The following is an 18,969-nucleotide window of genomic DNA, read 5'->3' on the forward strand; positions in this document are numbered from 1 at the left end:
CAATGTATTTTCCATAGGTCTCAGTGGAATTACAAATTCTCTGGCTGTGGATTGGGGCAGACCCAGCACCAGGAGCGGATGGAGATATTCCCAAGGTCACTGTCTGTGCCATCCTCATCTTGACCGATGACAACCCAGCTGGTTAGAGTAGCTACTCGTTCCAACAGCTGGTTAAGCAGCACAGGGGAATTAGTACACTGTTTCTCAGGGCTCTCTGCATTCTCCAGCAGGGCTCAGCCCATGGGGACAGGGACGGAAAGGACACGGAGGAACAGGTACAGCCCAACTGCACCGTTTTCCTCACAGCTGTTGATTTTTATTACAAAAGGGCAGTGACTCTGTGTTAAGAAATTCCACAAAATATGAAGCTAATAATAAACCACTAAGCACCACGCAAAGTCTAAAACTATTCATTTTGGGGGCTGCTAACACACAGACTATTTAGACTGGTTAACAATGTAGACCAGAATAATTCCCCTATGAATTAAAGCATAGGAGACATGAACTGTGACACGAGCAGGGCTAGCTAAACTATGCTGAAAATACGAACACCAAATGTGAATGCTGAACTTATAAGTGAATGAGGACAATTGGTTCTTTTTGCACAAATTTCACATTAAAGAGGGGAATTGCTATCTTGTACCATCTGGTATGGAGAAGTATATTCAACAGATATTTTTTAATTTAAAGAATGCCCCAATACAAGAGACATATTCCAGAGGCAAAGTTCAATCCATTCTGCAGTTTTTCTTATAACTTTGCACATAGCCTTAGAAAAAAAACAAAACAAACCTTAGGCACCCAAATTGGGCTGAAGTGTGACCACCTGAATTGATTTTTCTTTTAATGATTTAATTGTTCTTAATTTCCCTCAGCTTCCACAGAAATTATGTGTGTGCATGAACAATGCATGCGTAGGGCCAAAACCAAACCATTGTGAGAGCACAGCTCCTCCAACATGTCTTCATGGGAATATATGCTGTGGTATATGTATCTTATGGCATATGTATAATATGTATAATATAATTTTAGAGTTCATCGTGAGTCACATTTTTTTGCTTTTCCTTACTAAACAAAAGCTATTGGGAAGCAAATAATTCCTGACCCCCATCCAATAAGAAATGTGAGTTCAAGAGGCAGTTCAGTGCAAAGGGCAAGTCAATCTTCAGCAAGTTTCTTCAAAAGTTAATTATAATCCCTATTTCTACTCAAAACTGCTCTGGCACCCAGACACTGCGTTTCTCTTTTCAATGTTGTGACACCTTTGCAATCCAAAACATCCTCTCCATGAACAGCTGTATTGAACAGGAGCTAAAAGCTCTTAGTCATCTCTTGGTTAAGGAACTAGAAGGAGCTGCCGAGGTATCTCGCTCTAAGGTATGTTTTCCAATCCCTGAATCATTCTTCTAAATCTCTACGGATCCTTCTGAACCTTTCTGAATTCTGACTACCAGAACAGGATGAAATAATTGACTACTTGTATTAATATGCATTAATGTGGATCTGGATGTTGGTCATTTGGCAAAGAATTAAAGTTAAAATAACTGGTTAAACCACAAATAGAAGAGACATCTAGCAAGAAAAATACCAGTGAAAGATATTAGTTTGTCACTCCGAATAGGATTTTTAACATGAAAGCTGAAAACTAGTTTATTGCCTACTTGGAACATCATCAGGTAGCTGATGCTCAGACAGCTGCATTGCCTCCAGCTCTCATGGCTCCAGTGGACACTGACATGAATCTGCAGTTTGTTTTTAAAGTTAATTGCCAAAACGAAAATATTTTTTCTCAGCATTGGTTGAGCTGATTTTCTGTAAACTGATTTAGCAAATAATGTAGAACATGTTGAAAGTGAAATAATGAAGCTATCTGTCACAAAAACAATGGACCTCTCATCAGCTTGCACATTAGTGGGGCCAACGGCATGGAGCTCATTTACTTGGTCCTTGTTCCAAGTGCAAGCTATCATCAAGCACAGAAAGGATATTCTATTCATAAATGGTAACTATGTTGCCTTATATATAATTTTATTCAACAGATTTTAAAATCACAATGCTGGGCACTGGGTGCAATCACTACAGAATGTAGGAGACCTGTGAACGAGATAATTTTCTTCTGAGTTGACCCTTTTCCCAATATTGTGGGAGTTCGCTGATTTACTTTAAGGAAAAATATTACCACAAAACCTCCAGCCAAGTAAGAGTGGTTTTAAAAGCTTGTTGCATTAAACCTTTTATTTTACCTACATTCTTAACCAAATCCTACTTTGACAGATGCAGATATAAGAACTGTGGTCTTTGAATGAGTCCAGAACTGTATATATTCATTACCTATTTACATTTTAACAAGCAATACAGTTTCAGTAGCCTCGTCCTTTGAAAATCTTTAGGACCCAATGCCAGCACAAAGCTCAACACAGAATAGTTACCACCTGAGCCTACGGAGAAGGGAAAGCTCTGTTTCTTTTCAAGTACAATGGATTAATGCAGGGGGAACGTCAATATCCCTAAATTCATCCTGAACGCTAAACCCATGGACTGCAGTGGCATTAAGGGTCAGAGATGAGCTTGGCCTGCTGTGGCTATGGCTATCTAATTTAGTTAACATTTACATTCTAAAAAAAACCCCAACATTTGCAAGTACTAAGTAATATGGTAAATATGGAACAAATTATCAGCAACAGCAGGGGAGGTTTAAAATATGCATCTTGAGTTTGGAGTCACTCAGAAACCCGCGGTGATGCAACCGCTCAAACAGAGTCATCTTTATGAGTTTAACTCTGCCAAGAGCGGCTGTGCAAAGCGCGTCCAGCCTCGTCCACGCGGTGACACCCGGGCTGCCCGCGCCTGCTGGAACATCCCGTCCATGTGCACCCACGCCTGGGTGTTTTTGCACATCAGGTGTTTCCCAGTGACTCAGAGCAGCACTTTTCAATGTCTTTTGATTTGAAAAGCTGGACAGGTTTTCTAAGGCACCGTGCAGATCTCTGGTTTTTGTGGGTTTTAGCGCAAGGCAGGTGGTGATGGTGGCAGCTTGGGAGGCTCAGACCAGCTCTGACTCTGTGGGTCAAGCCCCAACCCGCTTCTGTCACAGCCCCCATCACCCTCAGGGCCCTCAGGTCACCTCAGACCACTAGAACCAACACATATCTGAGAGGTGGCAGCAGCCTTTGCTGTTTGATGCAGAGGAGGCCACCCACACAGGCTGAGCTCAGCGTTGTGTCTGGAGCATGGACCTGCTGTCACGTTGCAGCTCAGGGGTGGGGAACACCTGAGCCTTGTTTTCATCCCACTCATTTATGGGTGCTCAGGTAATTCTCCCCCCCCCGCACTCCGCAAAGCCTGCTCAGCACACTGGGGCACTCGGGACATTCAGGCAGCACCAGCGTGTGGCTGCATCGAGAGCCCCGCCTGGCCCGCCGGGGACAAAGCTTTGTCCGGCCGCTGGGTGCTCGGTCACTGCAGCGGCACCCGGGGCTTCGCGCCGCTGAGGCATAAACCTGTAGAGCCGATGGGTGATGTAGTAGCAAACTAATGGAGTTAATAAGGATGTACTGACTTAAGCTGGTAAAAATATATTCATCTTTCAATGAAAAACACTCAGTAATGTTGCACGGTGTGTTAGAGCGGCGTGCAGGGTGATGCGGTTGGTTATGATACGCAGCAAACGTAAAAAAATAATGTAGGAGGTTGCTAATAAGTAAGATGTCAGCTCAGAGCTTGGTGGCATCAAGGGTGCGCAGGATGGGCTTCAGCTGACACCCCAGCACCCTGAGCAAACCAGGGTGCGGGGCAGGAGGAGACGGCCGCTGCATTTGCTGCCTGCATTGAAGGAGAGATTTGCAAAGCTGAGCAGCCACCACCAGCATGACTGAGCTGCACTGCTGACCTCTGCAACCACCTGCTGTAAAATTCACATTCTGGGGGGGGTGAGGCACACTCTGTGCTTTGCAGTTGTTTACGGGCATCCTCCCCAAGGCCCATGGCACAGCCAGCTCTGATTTACCCACTTACTGTCTGTGGGGACTGGTGTGGAGCTGATACTGCTGCAGACAGGAGCGCATATCTGTAGTCAAGCTGCAGAGCCAGCTGCAGGAGAACGGATTCAGCCTGGGACCCTGAACACACGCAAAATGCTGCTTACACACATCTGCCCAGATAAAAAGATAAGAAGCCACTGAAAACCATGTGGGGGTTCGTGCAGCCCTGTAAGACAGGGCAAGGCATCGGCGGTGCTCCATGGCTGCTTTTACAAAGTACCCGAAACAGTCCCCTCCAGCTGAGCCCAGGGCATGTGGGTTTACACTTGGTGCATCTTACATCTGGAGACGAGCGGCGTGGAGCTCGTGTGCTGGATCCGTGCCAGGGTTAAGCCCCCAGCAGTCGACGCTGGGTCCCTGGTAGCACTCGTGATGGGAGGTCAGGCGCAATGAAAGAGCCCCAGTAGTTTGAGAAGGAACACACCAGCACCTCTCCTGATGGGAGGTCAGGCGCAGTGAGCAGGAGGGCCCCCCTCGTGCTGGCAGCTCCGTTCCAGCGTTTGGCCGGACTCCAGAAGATTAAAATAGAGCCTTAGACTGTCCCCTCGGCAGCACGGCCAGCCAGAGCCCTGACAATCCGGGGGTTGTGCTCAAACGTGAGTCCCCGGGGAGCGTGGGCTTTACCCGAACAGCTGAGGCACTGAGGCGGTCGAAGCAGGCAGGGTTATTGCTCTTGTGACTCAGACTCGAGGAAAAGAGGGATCAGGATGGAGCCACGAGAGAGCGGGGGATCAGAACGACAGCACAGGGCGCAGAAGGGGGACAGAGCAAGTGTCCCCAAAAGAAGAAAGCGTGAAAAAATCCCTGTTCTGCTGGGGCCGAGTTCAAAGCATCCGTAGCCATGAGAATCGAGCGTTAAACTATTCAAGCCCAAGTTCTGATTTAGCTCCTTTCTGTGACTATTTTGGGAAGAAAAGATGATAAGCAAAAAAACCCCAAACACAGTGTTTTTCTTTCTCAAACATTTGAAAAAGCAATGTGGGAAGAGGTGAAGGCCGCGCAGGTTCTTGTGAAGAACCCCATGTAGGTGGCAAAATCTTCTGTGCTCCAGGAATGATCACAGCTGAGGGGAACCAGAGCCACATTCTCGTACGTGTGCCACTAATATTAAGTGCTTAAACAAAATGCCTGATTTTCAGGAGTGAGAGGTGCTCCCAAGTACCACAAAAATGAACAGCAGGGGCAGATGTCGGCGTTTCTTACAGAAGATATTTCAACCCAGCCATCTATTATGGATTTATTTATCTATCACCACTTAATGGAGGGATTCACACTGGAAATGTTTTGCCTCAGGATTTTTAGAAGGTGATTACAAACAGTGCTGGACAAAACCTTTCCTCCCCCCGAAAAATAGAATTTGCTTGAAATTTTACAATAATTTAGTTTTGCAAATACCACATTGATTCAGTTTAAAAAAATGCCCATATCACCAAATGCAGTGATTTCAATATTTCTAAACCAAGGCATTTATATTTACCAGTACAAAAGGCTGGTTTGTCTTTAAATTAACTTTAATATTAATTTATAGAGCTCAAAGATTGCTGCTCAGCTTTCCAGTTTTCCTCTGTCACTGAGTGTGTATGTGAGTAGCAGAGGGGACGATTCTATCTGAATCTTTTTCCTGCATGTTTGTCATAATAAGGATGGACTGGAAAATCAGAATCATTAGATTTGTTAGTCACACTGGGAAGAAGCAGTCATCCTAATTTACCTGTGTAATTTTATTAATTTAAATAGAAATTAGAAACAAAGAAAATAGAAACATTTTTAATAATGCCTTTCTTAATTAACACATATTTGTTTGAACAGAGAGTTTGAAACCGGCAGTCTGGGGAATAGAACAGCAAAGCTTATTAACAGAGATTTTCTGTGTCTGCGAAACAAACTAAAAACCCAAATCAAACCCAAAGCTTTTATTTAAAGACAGAATTAAAAAATAAGTTAATAGTTTGCCATGACAGCTTCTATAAGTTAATACATTTGAATGGAGCAGCGAAATGGTTCTTTTGCTGTCAGAAGAACGAGTCAAAAACATGCCTGTGAGAGTTTGTGAACTTCTTTCCAGTTGTTGGTTTAAAAGCATTTCAGTAAAACAGCGTAGAACACAGAGGCAATTATAAAACAGCACTGTCCTTCAAGAAACCATGGCGAACTTGTAAAGGTCTGCAAGAATTGCACTGTTCACCTGTTTATCTTCTTATACGAAGAAGAAATTGCAGCTTGGGGCAAGGAAAACATACGAACAACCAGGCCCTAAAAATGCATGGTACATGCAAAAATGCACCAGAGTACTTGACGTACATGCACACAAAAATCCCTCTTTGCCTTGAGGTGTTGTTTCTAGTTAATTTCTTAACTTACTGTACATGACTAATTACTCGCATTTGTGTTTTGTTTTTTTCTTTTACTAACTTAGTAAATGTGGTAACATTCTTAATGTTTTGAAATTAAGAATCAAGGAAGCAGGAATGACTGACAGTCACTTTTTATCTTACATTTTAAGACTTACTTTGCTCTGCTGCTTAACTGCACTTTGGCTGCATTTTGGTTCAAATATTTCCCGTGTGTGGAAAGATCCACAGATACACCAGTAAGGTGCTGTTGTTCTGAAGCCTGCAATGAGTTGGCATGTCACAGCTGAAATACAGACATTTGTCACCCTTTACATTACCATATATACTTGTGCACAAGATATGGATAATCGACTGATAATGTTGTAAGGATGTCAGTCAGAAAATTGTGTCCCTCTCTGTCACAAGCTCTCTGTGTGACCTTGGGCATGTCACTTATTCCAGTTATGGCATTATCTGTACAAAACAGAGAACAGTACATGAAATGTGGAGAGGCTCAGGCAGCGAGGCAGTTCAAATGCATTCAGCAACCTGTCCATCTCTGAAGCGAGGCAAAGAGCGACCCGAAGCGGAGTCCTTCCCGCTCCGCTCAGCATTCCACATGGATTTGTTCTGATTTCTCTCGCCCAAATGCAGTAACCCCATTTTACACTACATTAGAAATATCGCTGTGCTTTTCTGTGTGCAAGTACATGAGAAAAACAGAGGAATCACGACAAGAGAGTGTGTTCCACTGTTACAAGGTAACTCCCTCAGCGGGTATACCTGGGCTGTTTCTGGACTCCAAGCAGATTATTTGTACTCACATACAGTGTGTTTACAACGTGGCTCGGAAGCTGGGCTGGACCCAAGAACCGCACAGCGGGTCCCGTCTGGCGCTGCACACCCTTCTTCTGGTTTTTATGCTGTTTATTCTGTTTTCTGCTTTGATTCAAAGACACCAGCAGCTTCTGCACTTGTAACGCACAGGTTAGAAAGACACCACTTCAAATCTGACTACCCAGATATCACTTCTGTATTAAGGCATTTACATTTATATAAATTGAATTTCAATTTCTGCTGGCTTGCATGGGAGGTTATTTTTACTCCCAAACTGTGGAAGCCGTGCTTGTTCCTTTTAGGTTTCTGAATATGTAGACCAAAATATATATTTGGAGACCATATTTGAAAGCTTGGCCTTAGAAAAAATCACTTTCCAATAAAAATAAAAGAATTCAGAGAAAAGCACAAATTGCCTTCCGATTTCCATGGATTGTGAAGCTCACATACGTAGGTACCTGATGATGGTCAGATAGATCGGATTTCAAAACATACATTTTAAGGATCCTTCACAAGTATACATGGTATTGAGGATTGTGTGAATGGATAAACTAGCATCTTTTTGTTAATAAGGGAGAAGACGTGAAGCACATCACTTTAGAAGATCACAGGAGCTGTAAGAATGCAAGAGCACTTCAGGTCTTCTCCATCTGAAAAGGTTTCTATGATATTAGATCAAACAAAAAATCTATGTTAAGAACATTTTAATGACAACGATTCACTTGGATAAACCGAAGATTTAGTCTACCAACCAATCTTTTTTCTAAAATAGTATTTAATATCTGAAGTTATAAAAAATATTTGTAGTCTTGAAAATTATTTTTATTGTCTATTTTATGTACTATACATGCCTCTTTCAGGAATTATTAAAGAAGCATGAGTCATACGGCACTCATTTACTCTTGGCTCATGGCCATCCTCAATATATATTTTGCTATTTTCAAACCATTTGCAGGTACATATGCATGAAAATATTGTTGTGTCAAGTCCCAAGATCACAGTTAGCACAGCATACATTGTTCATCTATGTATTTACAAAGTTTTAAAGCACATAAAATTGTGCCTTATTATGTACCAAAGTTTAAACTTTAACATACGCTTGGTTGCATATATAGCAACAAGTTACAATAAAAATCTGAACAAAGACAACCAATAAACAGCCAAATTGCTATGTACAAACAAGGCAGGAAGCAATTAAACACTGCCTTTCACATTTCACTTAAATTACTTTTTCTCTGAGGGGAAAAAAACAAACCACCCCTTCTCCCCTCCCCCAAGTCCCCAATAACCCTAAACAGCCTTCATATTTATCAGTGAAACAACTGGAACTGCCATTGTGTTCAGTAGGGGATTCATCTGCATCATACGGGTGAGAAATTTGGTCCCTGTTATAAACCATAGCAATAAATGATGCAGGATGTGTCCCCCCGTGCAGCCGCGACACCGCAGCGTGGTGGGCTTGCTCTCTGAGCCCAGCTCCGACAACGCTCCTGTGACCTCCAGCGGAATATCCCACCACATAAAAACCCCTTTGGTCTTCCCGACACGTCATATTTTTTTACACCAGCATAAACGCGTTGTTGTCATCATGACTCCACTGGTCCAGACCCTCAGCCTGGGGAGCTAGTGGAGGGACGGTGGTTTATACAAGGTAATACCTGACGCAGCGTCGGTGGAGCTACTCTTGATTTACACCGGTGCAAAAAGAACCTGGAATGAGGTCCAAGGACAGCAGGATTGGGCCCAAACTGACCTTTATAGAAGGTAAACCACAAGAGTCTGTGCATTTAGCTTGAAGTCTGCTCAATAAATTACTACAGTTCACAGTAACAAGGTAGATTAGTGCTACACCAGTCACTTCCTCCAGTGTTAGATCAATTGCACACAGTTTTCCAAGAAATAAAATGAAAATAACAAAAAAACCCCACTATCTATTCTTATTATTTGAGCAGCAAAATAGGAGGTTTTCAGTAGCTTAGTGACAGACAAGCTTAGTAAGACATTACCGTATTTTGGGATGACTGGTTTAAAGGCTAAATCTTGCCCAAGATGCTGTGGTACCACAAGGCTGAGGAAGGTGCTCTAACCTGGCTCTTCGTGCACCCCAAAAGCCCAGTATGAGAGATAGCTTGTACTGGGAGAGAGATCTTGGATCCGGCAGGATCTGTAGAGCTTTCAGTGATCTACAGGGCCAGGTCGAATCAACAAAATGGCCCCTCAGGCCTCTGCAAACGCCTCCTCAGCAGCAGAGGGGCTATGGGTGGTGCCTGCACAGAACAGGAATGAGCACCTTCAGCCCTTTGGGAAGTGTTGCTTGGGTTTTGGGAAGAATGGACTGGGCCAACAGCTCTGCTTCTCACTTCTGGGCATCATTTAATCTTATCCATTCTACTTCATGGAATCAAAAGATAAATTATACTTGCAAATAGAGTATTCTAGCTATTTAATGTTTTTCTCTAGTGGAAAAATCAGAGACTCAACCTGATGAAATCTCTGTTGTCTGAAAATTCAAGGCCTCTTTACTAAAAATACTTTTTGCTGATGGCAAAGTTCAACACCTTGGAGAAATTCAGAGTAAGTTTCCAAGCTGTATACCATATTTTCAAATACACTGTACCCTTGTTGTTTGTAAGGCTGTATTGAAGTTTTACGTAACAGTCATGAGCCATGCATTTAAACACCTTAAAAGAGTTGACCAGCAACTTAATGCATTTCTCCATACCACAGGGAGTTAAAAGATGCACCATCTCTTTCCAAAACACTCTAAACATAAAAGTTCAGGATAAAATATTCCATCTTCCCCCACTCCCTTTACTATATTAATTTATAGATGTAATTTATGAGATTACTGTATAGAAAATCCAATTGTTAATTAATATCTAAAGGCAAACAAAAAAAAATACAAGCATGGGAAAGCTTGAGTCACAGGTTTCTTGAGGCAAACTGCCTTCTTGCAGATGCAAAGAATTTTGAGCGTAAACCTTGCAGTTTACCTGTATCTTGCTTCCTACCAGCAGAAGCAATAAAGTTTTAGACCATAGGAGAAATGGTCATTTTTTTTTTTTTCCTTTGAGGCCATAATATTTAAGCACTATATTCTTTTCTAGTCAGCCCAAGTCATGTCTAGAAATAGGAGGCACTGGGTTCAGCCCAGTTGAAAATATACTCCCTGGAAAATGCAGGAAAAGGGTTCTGCAGCAAGATATATGAGTAAGAGAGAGAGATCCAGAAGTTTGCAAAGCCTAAGTACCCATTTTAAAGCAGAGCTTCAGCTGATCTAAGTGAGCACAGGCTTACTGGAACGAGCTGCCTGCTGGCTGATGGAATTCTCGTGGCCGTGGGCTCTGAGCCACAGCCTTTCCCGTTTCTGTGCAAGGATCCTTGGAGGGGCACTCTAGCTCAACCTGGACAAAGCGTTCCTGGGAATTAAAGCAAAGGTCTGAGTTCCTAATTTTAATTTGATTCCTGACTGTGAGCCTTGACTCTAAGCTCAGCTCAGAAGAGTCACTCGTGCCATTATGGAGGGGGGATAACTGTGCTGTATTTTGCAGGAATCTTCTGAATTGCTGCATTTGCTTGTAAAAAGTGTGAGTGATCTTCCTAAGAGAACAGCAGAAGGATTATGATTAGTATTGTGACAGTGCTTGAAAGGCACTGCTTTCTACTATTTATTTACCTTCAGGTGTTCATGACTGTTCTTTTAAGGAGCCGCTTTACTCTGTCACCCACTGAATAGTTAGTGATAACAATTTGGAACAACAAACACGTATTTCTACCAAAAGATAAAGCAGCGCTTTATAACCAGAAATATTTAAAGTCAGAACTATCGATTACTAATTTCACTACTCTAGTATGTGGAAGAACCTCCACCTAGAGGTAAGTGGATCAAGGAGGCATGCTGGCCATCACATAAACACTCTTTCCATGTAACAAGGGCAGAATCAAGATGGGGTAGATTGTGGCTGGCATTTGCATTCCCAGAGTCAAATTCCATCTTAGCACAGGAGATTATGATGTAGTCAAGACCTTTCAACCAGTAAAGAATCCAGCAATCCAGTTTTTTATTAGATACATAAGTGCTTCTGAAAAAGTCCAGCAGCAAGAGCAGGTAACAGATTTTTACATCCTTATCTAACTAGGAGTGTGTACCTGTGCTGCTGTAGATTTTGCTACTTCTTGCCCTTGCTGTTCCTGAAGAGCCGAAGCAAGGTGGGTTTCATTTAGGAACATCTTGTTTTATCTCGTCACTTCCTGCAAAAACATATGGCCTCAGCATATAGTTATTTTTATTCTTTAATGGACAGTTTTATGGCAGTTTTACTTAGAGGCTAAACAGATTAGGGGAGCCTGGGCTAGGTGCTGTATAGTAGAAAACAATGTAAATTATTGTGACTTCTGTATATGAGCATTATGTTGTTCTGGCTCTCCCTGGTGACAAGCCTTGTGCTAATGAACATAATTGAATGTAACAAGCTGTCACTGCCTTCAGTGACAGTAAAACATCACTGTTTGGTGCTGTGGTGTGTGAGTCAGGTTTTCCCCATGCAGTTCCATGTGGCATAAAACACACAATGTATGTCCTTCTAGCTGCAAATTGGCACTGACACTTCTGCTCCCCCCCGCATCTTCTCACCCACAGGAATTTTCAGTCTGTGTCTCATTCTGAGCCTGTGGCAGTGAATGGAAGTCTTTCCGTCCTCACTGAGCTTTGGACCAGGTAATGAATGAATATTTGAAGTGCAAAAATTAACTTCCCTCTCCCCAAAAGAGAAGCTACAAATGTAAATCCCTTATAGAAAGTTTTTGCCCTTGTATCGCTGCAAAGACTCCTCTTGGCTTCTATATACTGACCAAGTATAAAATAGTGAATAACATTTATTTTTGAATTTATGGATTGAGTTCACAGGGATTTTAATAGCAGTGGGGTTATGGAAGTGCTATTTTAATAAGGACCACAGATCATGGGCCCAAATCCTTACCTCTACCTCAAGGACTTGTAAACTCAACTATTTAACTCAAATCTCTTTATTGGAGGCCTTAGAATGTATCCACCTGGAGGCTGAAAAATTGAAAGGTAGAAGGCTGCACAAACATGGAGTGAGGGAATTTAACCAGCAGGAATGTGGCCCATAAAATTAAACTTCAAGAACTGTTTAAGAAAAATTAAAGCTTGTGCAACAGCTGGGGTTTCTCTCCACATTATTTCGTTTCTTAGTAACTTAAATCTTACGGTTCTCATTAATACAGATTTAATTTTTGAGATCATCTTCTGTAGCACTAGAAGTCTTATTCTGTTTGCAAAGGATGTAATCATGACTCACTGTGGTCTGCCTTTAGACAGTTACAGCAGGCTAAAACACTACCTCCTACCCTCCATATGATATTAATATTTATTGGTGGCCCAAATAAAAATATCTTATATTCAGACTGCACCCCAAATTTCCCTAATCTGAATTGCTAGAATATCCCAGTTTTGGACATGGTAATCAAATACCTCTGAAGTTTACAGTGAATACTTGGGAACAAAAGCAAGGGAATTTCTTTCTCTGTATGAGAGTGTTGCCAACGTAGAGAAATGTGTTCGTGTGCGCTGGGCAGAAGAGAAGACCAAGCTTTGCTTCCGTCTCACTTAGACCCTGCATATTATTCCCTCAGAACTCGGCCTCCTTCTGCCTGCTCTTGACCTCAAAGGTTCAGCCCCTAAGCTTTTAAAATAACTTGCTACTTATATAATTTGAAATCTAAGCTACTAAATGCTCCCCCCCTCCCAACACTGTGATAATTGGGTCAGGCTCTGGCAGCAGAGATGGTGCATACTGCATTTTCTATGTATTGAAATAATTTTTGTTTCTCTGTAAGGGGCTAGAAAGTCTGGGTTAACTGTCTTACTAGACCAGTTACCACTTTAGTGTGCAACCTAAATCCATTCAAGAAGGCTGAGAAGTAGAAAAAATTACAGGGAATGGTGGAAAACAGGTTAATAGCACTTTAGGACACAGTCCTAACATGACGACACCAAGGATGTTACAGTTTCTGCTAACTTGCAGGCAGAACCACTCATGCTTAAAATTTTGCATGCTCATATATATATATATATGGGAATCAAGAGAACTGCAAAACCTCATTACTAGATTTGCAGCCACAGATTGTTCTGTTCTGTGGTGACTGTTATGACTTAACCTGCAAGACTGCAGGTGCCAGTAATAATGTTTGCATCATGACAGGCGGTCCTGTAAGACCAGAAATCTGGCAATGAAGTCAAAAGGTTAGGATTCTTTTGAGCAGCATGAGTTGCCATTTCAGGAGCTGGATTTTTATAGGAGGTTTTGAAAGTATGGCCCTGTGTGCATAATGCTATCTTGTTGTGGGGCAACGGGAAGCAGTGCAGAAGTCTGGGGTTAGAGCGTGCTGCTGAAGACCTCAGAGACAGCAGAACATGACTGGTCATCTGAACCTTTTATCTGTTGCATAGCGTTGTGCACGTCCCTGTGTTCTACAGACTGTGTGCTCATTGCCCAGGACTTGCCCTCTTCACCCAAAAATGTTGTTTTATAAGGCTCCACATGTATCCTATGGACATTCTGCCTTGATTCCTTATACTTGCCTTTCCCATCTTCTGGAAGGCTGGACGCATGAGGTAAGAAAGTGTTCCGAGACCCATTGAAGGGAGTATTTAACTGCTCACTGGAGGTAGGTTCTTGAGTCAAATCTGAAGATGTCATGAGATGCTGAGTATACACGCCTTCAGACAGAGAGCCAGACTGCGTCTCACTGTGCACACGCAGCCAACGGTGATGCCGGCTGAAGTAGTTGTAGTGTTGATGTTTCCCTAGCTTTTTTTTCCCTAAAAAGCTCAATGGCTGCTTGGAGCTAGGAGACTTGTCTATGCTTTTCGATGTAAGCCTTGATATTGTTAGATTGCTCATATGCTCTGTGCAACAGTCAGCATCAGCATCAAAGGCACTACACTCTGTCAGGCCTTCTTTCAGTGTTAGGCAAGGCTTCATGTCGTGGACTTGGAGAACATCAGGTGCGCTGCCACCCAGGCCACTGCTTGCCTGTTGGGATATGTCATGTGAGGAGGAGTAAATCAGGTCTAATTCTCTGGGGCTTAATGCATCGCTGGAGTCATAGTCACTGTCAGTTGGAAGGAATACTTCAGAGCAGCCTTCTTCATCTGAGCAGGGCTGGGAATCTGCAAAGAGAACCGATTACCACTCAGAAGACAAGCACAGCAGACACATTGCTTAACTGTCATGTACGGGTTTGTCTTCTTAATTTAGAATCAGATCTACAATTCTGAAGATTTATGTGTGTTTCCTCTGTAGAACTGTCCATGGGCATAGGTGACAGCAAAGACAGCAGGAAGGTTTACAGGTGTGTTAGAGAGGCGGTGGTGGAATTAGGAAAAGCAAAAATAATTGATTTATTATATTAAGTACAGGGAAGAATTTGAATTGGGACTAAGTTCTGACATACAAGAACTGTTATAATAAAAAGTGACTTCAAGGATTTTGCTTCATGAACAAAGAGAAATTCTCTTACCACTCACAGCTTTTGTCCTCTGGATTCTGGCCTCAGGTGAAGGGGGAGGTGAAGGAAGACAGTCTAGATGGGAAGAGGTTGAACTGATTTTCTTTTGAGAGTGTTCTTCTGAAAGATCCACAAGCTTCTTTATGGGAAGGCCAGCTGCTGGCTGCTTGTATCTTGCGTACTGCAGTGCTTCTGTGATCCATCGCATTTCCCTCCAGATCTCATCGATTTGCTGTAGAGAAAAAAATTGTGAAAAAGCACAGTTAAGTCTGTGTATTAATTTTACCTAAGTGTGTACTTTCTTCAAGTGCTCAAGTGTGTAGTCACTGCCAACAGAGAGAAGCAGGATCCCCTGACAGGACACTTCAGATTTAGGTGGTCTGAACTGCCTTTGGTCAGATGCTTGTTCTCCTCCACCACTGCAGAGGCTGCTTGGAGCCACCAGACTCTCAAATTAGGTACCTCAATTAAGAACCTGTAGTTACAAGGGGTGGATCGAGGCCTAAACTGTGACACAGAAAGAAAACAAAAATTGTCTTTTGATGGAGTTAAAAATTAGATCGATTTTGTACCACACTTGAAAGCAGGTTTCATGCTGAACTGGAATGAAAGCAAGACTTCCTGAGCATCCTTGCAAACCCAGGATTATGTTCAAAAGCAGACTGTTTAGATCAAATGTAATTTTTAACAGAAGAATGTACATACATGTGGAAGAATATACATACATGGAGGGCTGAAGTACAGCTATGAGCCAAACTGCAGGTTTTCTCACTTATCATCATTTTGGGCTGCATGCATTTTAATAGTATAAATCTACACTAAGACAGTTCTAACACATGCCTGTTGATGGCAATAAGAGACAAGTGCCTAAATCAACAGCAGGATAGAGCTTTAAGTGTCTATGCAGAGAGGAAAGGTGCTGTTTAACGTGGGTCTCGAGAGTCTTTTGATAATGGAACAATTTAAACACCTTCAAGCAACTCAAGATCTTTGATGACTGAGGAAATGTTGCTGCAATCAGCACATGGGAGTGGCTGTGAGCACAATGTCCTTCTGCTGCAGTGTCTGCTCTAGAACTTCCCTTGTACTTCTCTTCTTACAGAAGATTCTGCATTTAAATAAGTGATCATTCATATTAATATTGCAGTGCTTACGGGAAACTGCTTTGCAGTTACACAAGGTACACTCTGCAAGAATGTGGGATGAGAGCTCTGAGTTGGGAAATGGGAAGGCACAATGAGTTGGTGCTTTGCAGCAAGTGTTGTCAAACAGGGAAGTGACAGCAGGATCTGTGAAAAGGAGACTGCAGACTCACATATTCTAACACAAGTTCTGCAGCACCTACTCTTAGCTGGAGATACTTCACTTTCAAAGCCTGAAATTTATTGCCAAAGGATACTGTAGATGCCAGATTAGCTAGGGTAGCTCTTGATGAGCTGTGTTCAAGACAGGGTAGCTGGATAGATGGATCTTTGTTTTGACCTAGTATGGCCATTTTTCTGTAAAGGTGAAATCCCGACTCCAATGATGTCAGTGCAAGCCTTGCCACTGAGTTAATTTGAACTAAGAATATACACTGATAGGAACAGCAAATGGTTCAGAGATTAATTCATAATCCTACGTCATTTCAAGACTTCAGTGTGGCTCCATGAAGAGAATGCTCATTAGCAAACGTCTCACCTATTTGATTTTGGAGATTTTACATTTCCTTTCCGTGATCCTCCCTCAACCCCAAACAAAAATGATACTGCGTGCAGTTTAATAAAATGCAAATCCTGTTGGTTTTCTCCCTGATGCCATTCTGCAGTGTCTCCTGGGTTAACGGACCAGTTATTTTAATGAACTGTGGTTCTTTTACAATTTAGAGGCATTTGAAGCATTATGCTACCTAAGTTGAAGCTTAACTTCACTTTTCATTTCAGTGCTGTAGGTTTCTCTTCTTACTGTGTAACACTGTGGTAAAGACTCCAAGTACCTGAGCAGAGTAGGTAAAGTCCTGATCTGGGAACAGTACAGGAAAATAAGTGTGAGAGGCAGAGAATAAGCAAGATATACAAGTATGAGAACACTTGTGATCCTTCAGCATCGGGGCACTGAAGCAGTATCACTGCACCGTGCTGGACAGACTTACAGATGGTTTTGGGGCTAGCTTGCCGTTTTCTCCACTGTGACAGTGTTGATGAAGATTTTCTCCACAACCTACACTAAATTTTCATTTTAGTTTTTCTAACTGGCAATTTACCATAGTAAAAAATGTCCTCAATTCACAAAGACAGAAAGAAAAACTATTACGCAAACGAATGCCCAAGCATGGGACTGGCTTACCTCACATTAGATCGGAGTGAGTTTTACAAGCAGACTGACACATTTCTTTATAAAAGTCTAGTATAGCTGTCATTTGATTTTACCCATAAAAATCCTTGTATAAAAGCAACAACTAAGGAAATCATGTTCTGGGTTTGAATTTCATAAAACCAGAATTGCATTTTGATACAACTGCTCTTTTTATGATGTCTGTGAATAATTCTCCATTTAGATTTCAAATTACAGTGCCCTATGCAATTTTTTAAAAGCCACCTTAAAAATCTCCTTGGAATAGTCAGAAACAGACTATTACCTGTATGTAGTCTATAACTTGCTGGTGTCTTTGTTTGGCTGCAGCGACTTCACTGTCTGAAATTGCTTCCCTTAGGGACTGCTGGGTTTTCAGAGAGTCCAGCTCTATGACAGCAGAAAGGCGGCAATACAGGCTTATAAATTTTTCCTTGTAACAGCAAAAATGAACTGTGAAAAGACCAAACGCAAAGGAAACACTGTTATATTCTGGTTATGAAATATGAAATCCTTAGCTTTCAGAACACAAATTTTATTAAATATAATGACTAAGTCTCTGGATGGGTTACTTTAAGCTAGAAATAAATAATACAGGCTCTAATTCTCCTCTCATTTACACTGGATTTACATTGCAACTTCACTGATTTCAAAAAAGTAATTTCTAATTTCTGTCTAAGCGAAGGGATGATCAGGTCCTTAGTATGCAACTCCAGAGGCTATTTTTGCCCTTCATAGCTTTCATCAGAAAGGCTGGTTCTGAGCCTTTTATAACTCATAATTTCTTTTATCAAGAAAGTAGTGACGTGACTGGAAATGGAACTCACATTTCTTTTTTAATTGAGTGTTTCAGAAAGAAAGCATCACTTTGAAGAATGATAACTTTCTCTTCAGTAACTTCAATGTAAATGACTCAGCGGTACAAGTATTTCAGTGATATCACGGTTTGGGTGAAACAATTGAAATTTCTAGGTGTTATCACACAGCATCCTCTGAACGCTCATGCAGAAGGGTAACACAGAGGGTTCAGACATGACCTCTGCTGTGTGTGATCTGGCTTTGGAGTAGCACAGAGTGGTTGGAGCTGCCTCTGAAAGAGGTAACTACATAACACAGACAGAAATGCTGCAGTGCCATGGAGCTTCACAAATGTTGATGTACCTGGCCACTTAGAGCTACCTTCTTCCTGAATTGCTCAGGCAAAACTCAGCAGTTACCTCTGCGAACTGCAGTACAGACAGACTGTAACTTGCTGAGGGAGAACGAGTTTTGAGAAATACTTCCCCATTCATTGGTGCTTCAATAAATGCAAGCATAAAGCAGGATCTTGTTAGAGCAGCGAATGCCAGCTGTCTGACTGCTGCGACTTTTCTGGATTGTAGCAGGATATTTTTCAGAGTGTTTCAAGTGTAAATTGCATATATTCTTGTTATCATAAATATTAAAACAAAAATAAAAATGGTGTCACGTATCTACTTATCTCTTGCAAACAACATGTTAAGGATAACAGAGAATTTCTCAAACTAAGAAATTCAATCGCAGACACATCATTAGCATGTAAAGGCCTAATCTGAACATAGAAACCCCACAAAACAGTGAAAGTAAGAATTCTACCTTCTGATTTCCCAACGATGCCTAGATATTGCAGGGATCCAGTCTGAACAGTGTGTGGTCTTACAGTATATATGCCATATGTGGTGGACTCTTGAGTGAATTACAGCCGCGGTTTCAGCTCCAGTGCTGAAGTTTCTAGCCTTTGTGGTTTTAAGTCAGACCCTTTAATGTTACTTTAACAAATGTTACTTCAACGTAGTCTTTTGTGGTTATGCAATTAGATAGTTGGTAGCCACCAGCTAATGGGGAATGGAAGCTTCTAATATTTGAGATGTGAATCA

At 41.9% G+C, this 18,969-nt stretch overlaps 1 protein-coding gene across 1 annotated transcript in view; it reads right to left on the bottom strand.

Annotated features, from left to right (window-relative positions):
* Positions 1-13,608: 13,608 nt before the first annotated feature.
* ANKFN1 (ankyrin repeat and fibronectin type III domain containing 1) overlaps positions 13,609-18,969 on the bottom strand; it is a gene marked incomplete at both ends in the record, with an annotated part of 49,211 nt that continues 43,850 nt past the window's right edge. Inside the window, 3 exons of the mRNA XM_080356455.1 lie at positions 13,609-14,405; positions 14,756-14,975; positions 17,361-17,527. Of these exons, the coding sequence (XP_080212581.1) occupies positions 13,609-14,405; positions 14,756-14,975; positions 17,361-17,527 (1,184 nt within the window). The remainder of the gene's footprint in view (positions 14,406-14,755; positions 14,976-17,360; positions 17,528-18,969) is intronic.

Source organism: Nesoenas mayeri (assembly GCF_963082525.1).
Source record: "Nesoenas mayeri genome assembly, chromosome: 19".
In the NCBI taxonomy this organism is placed as follows: domain Eukaryota; kingdom Metazoa; phylum Chordata; class Aves; order Columbiformes; family Columbidae; genus Nesoenas; species Nesoenas mayeri.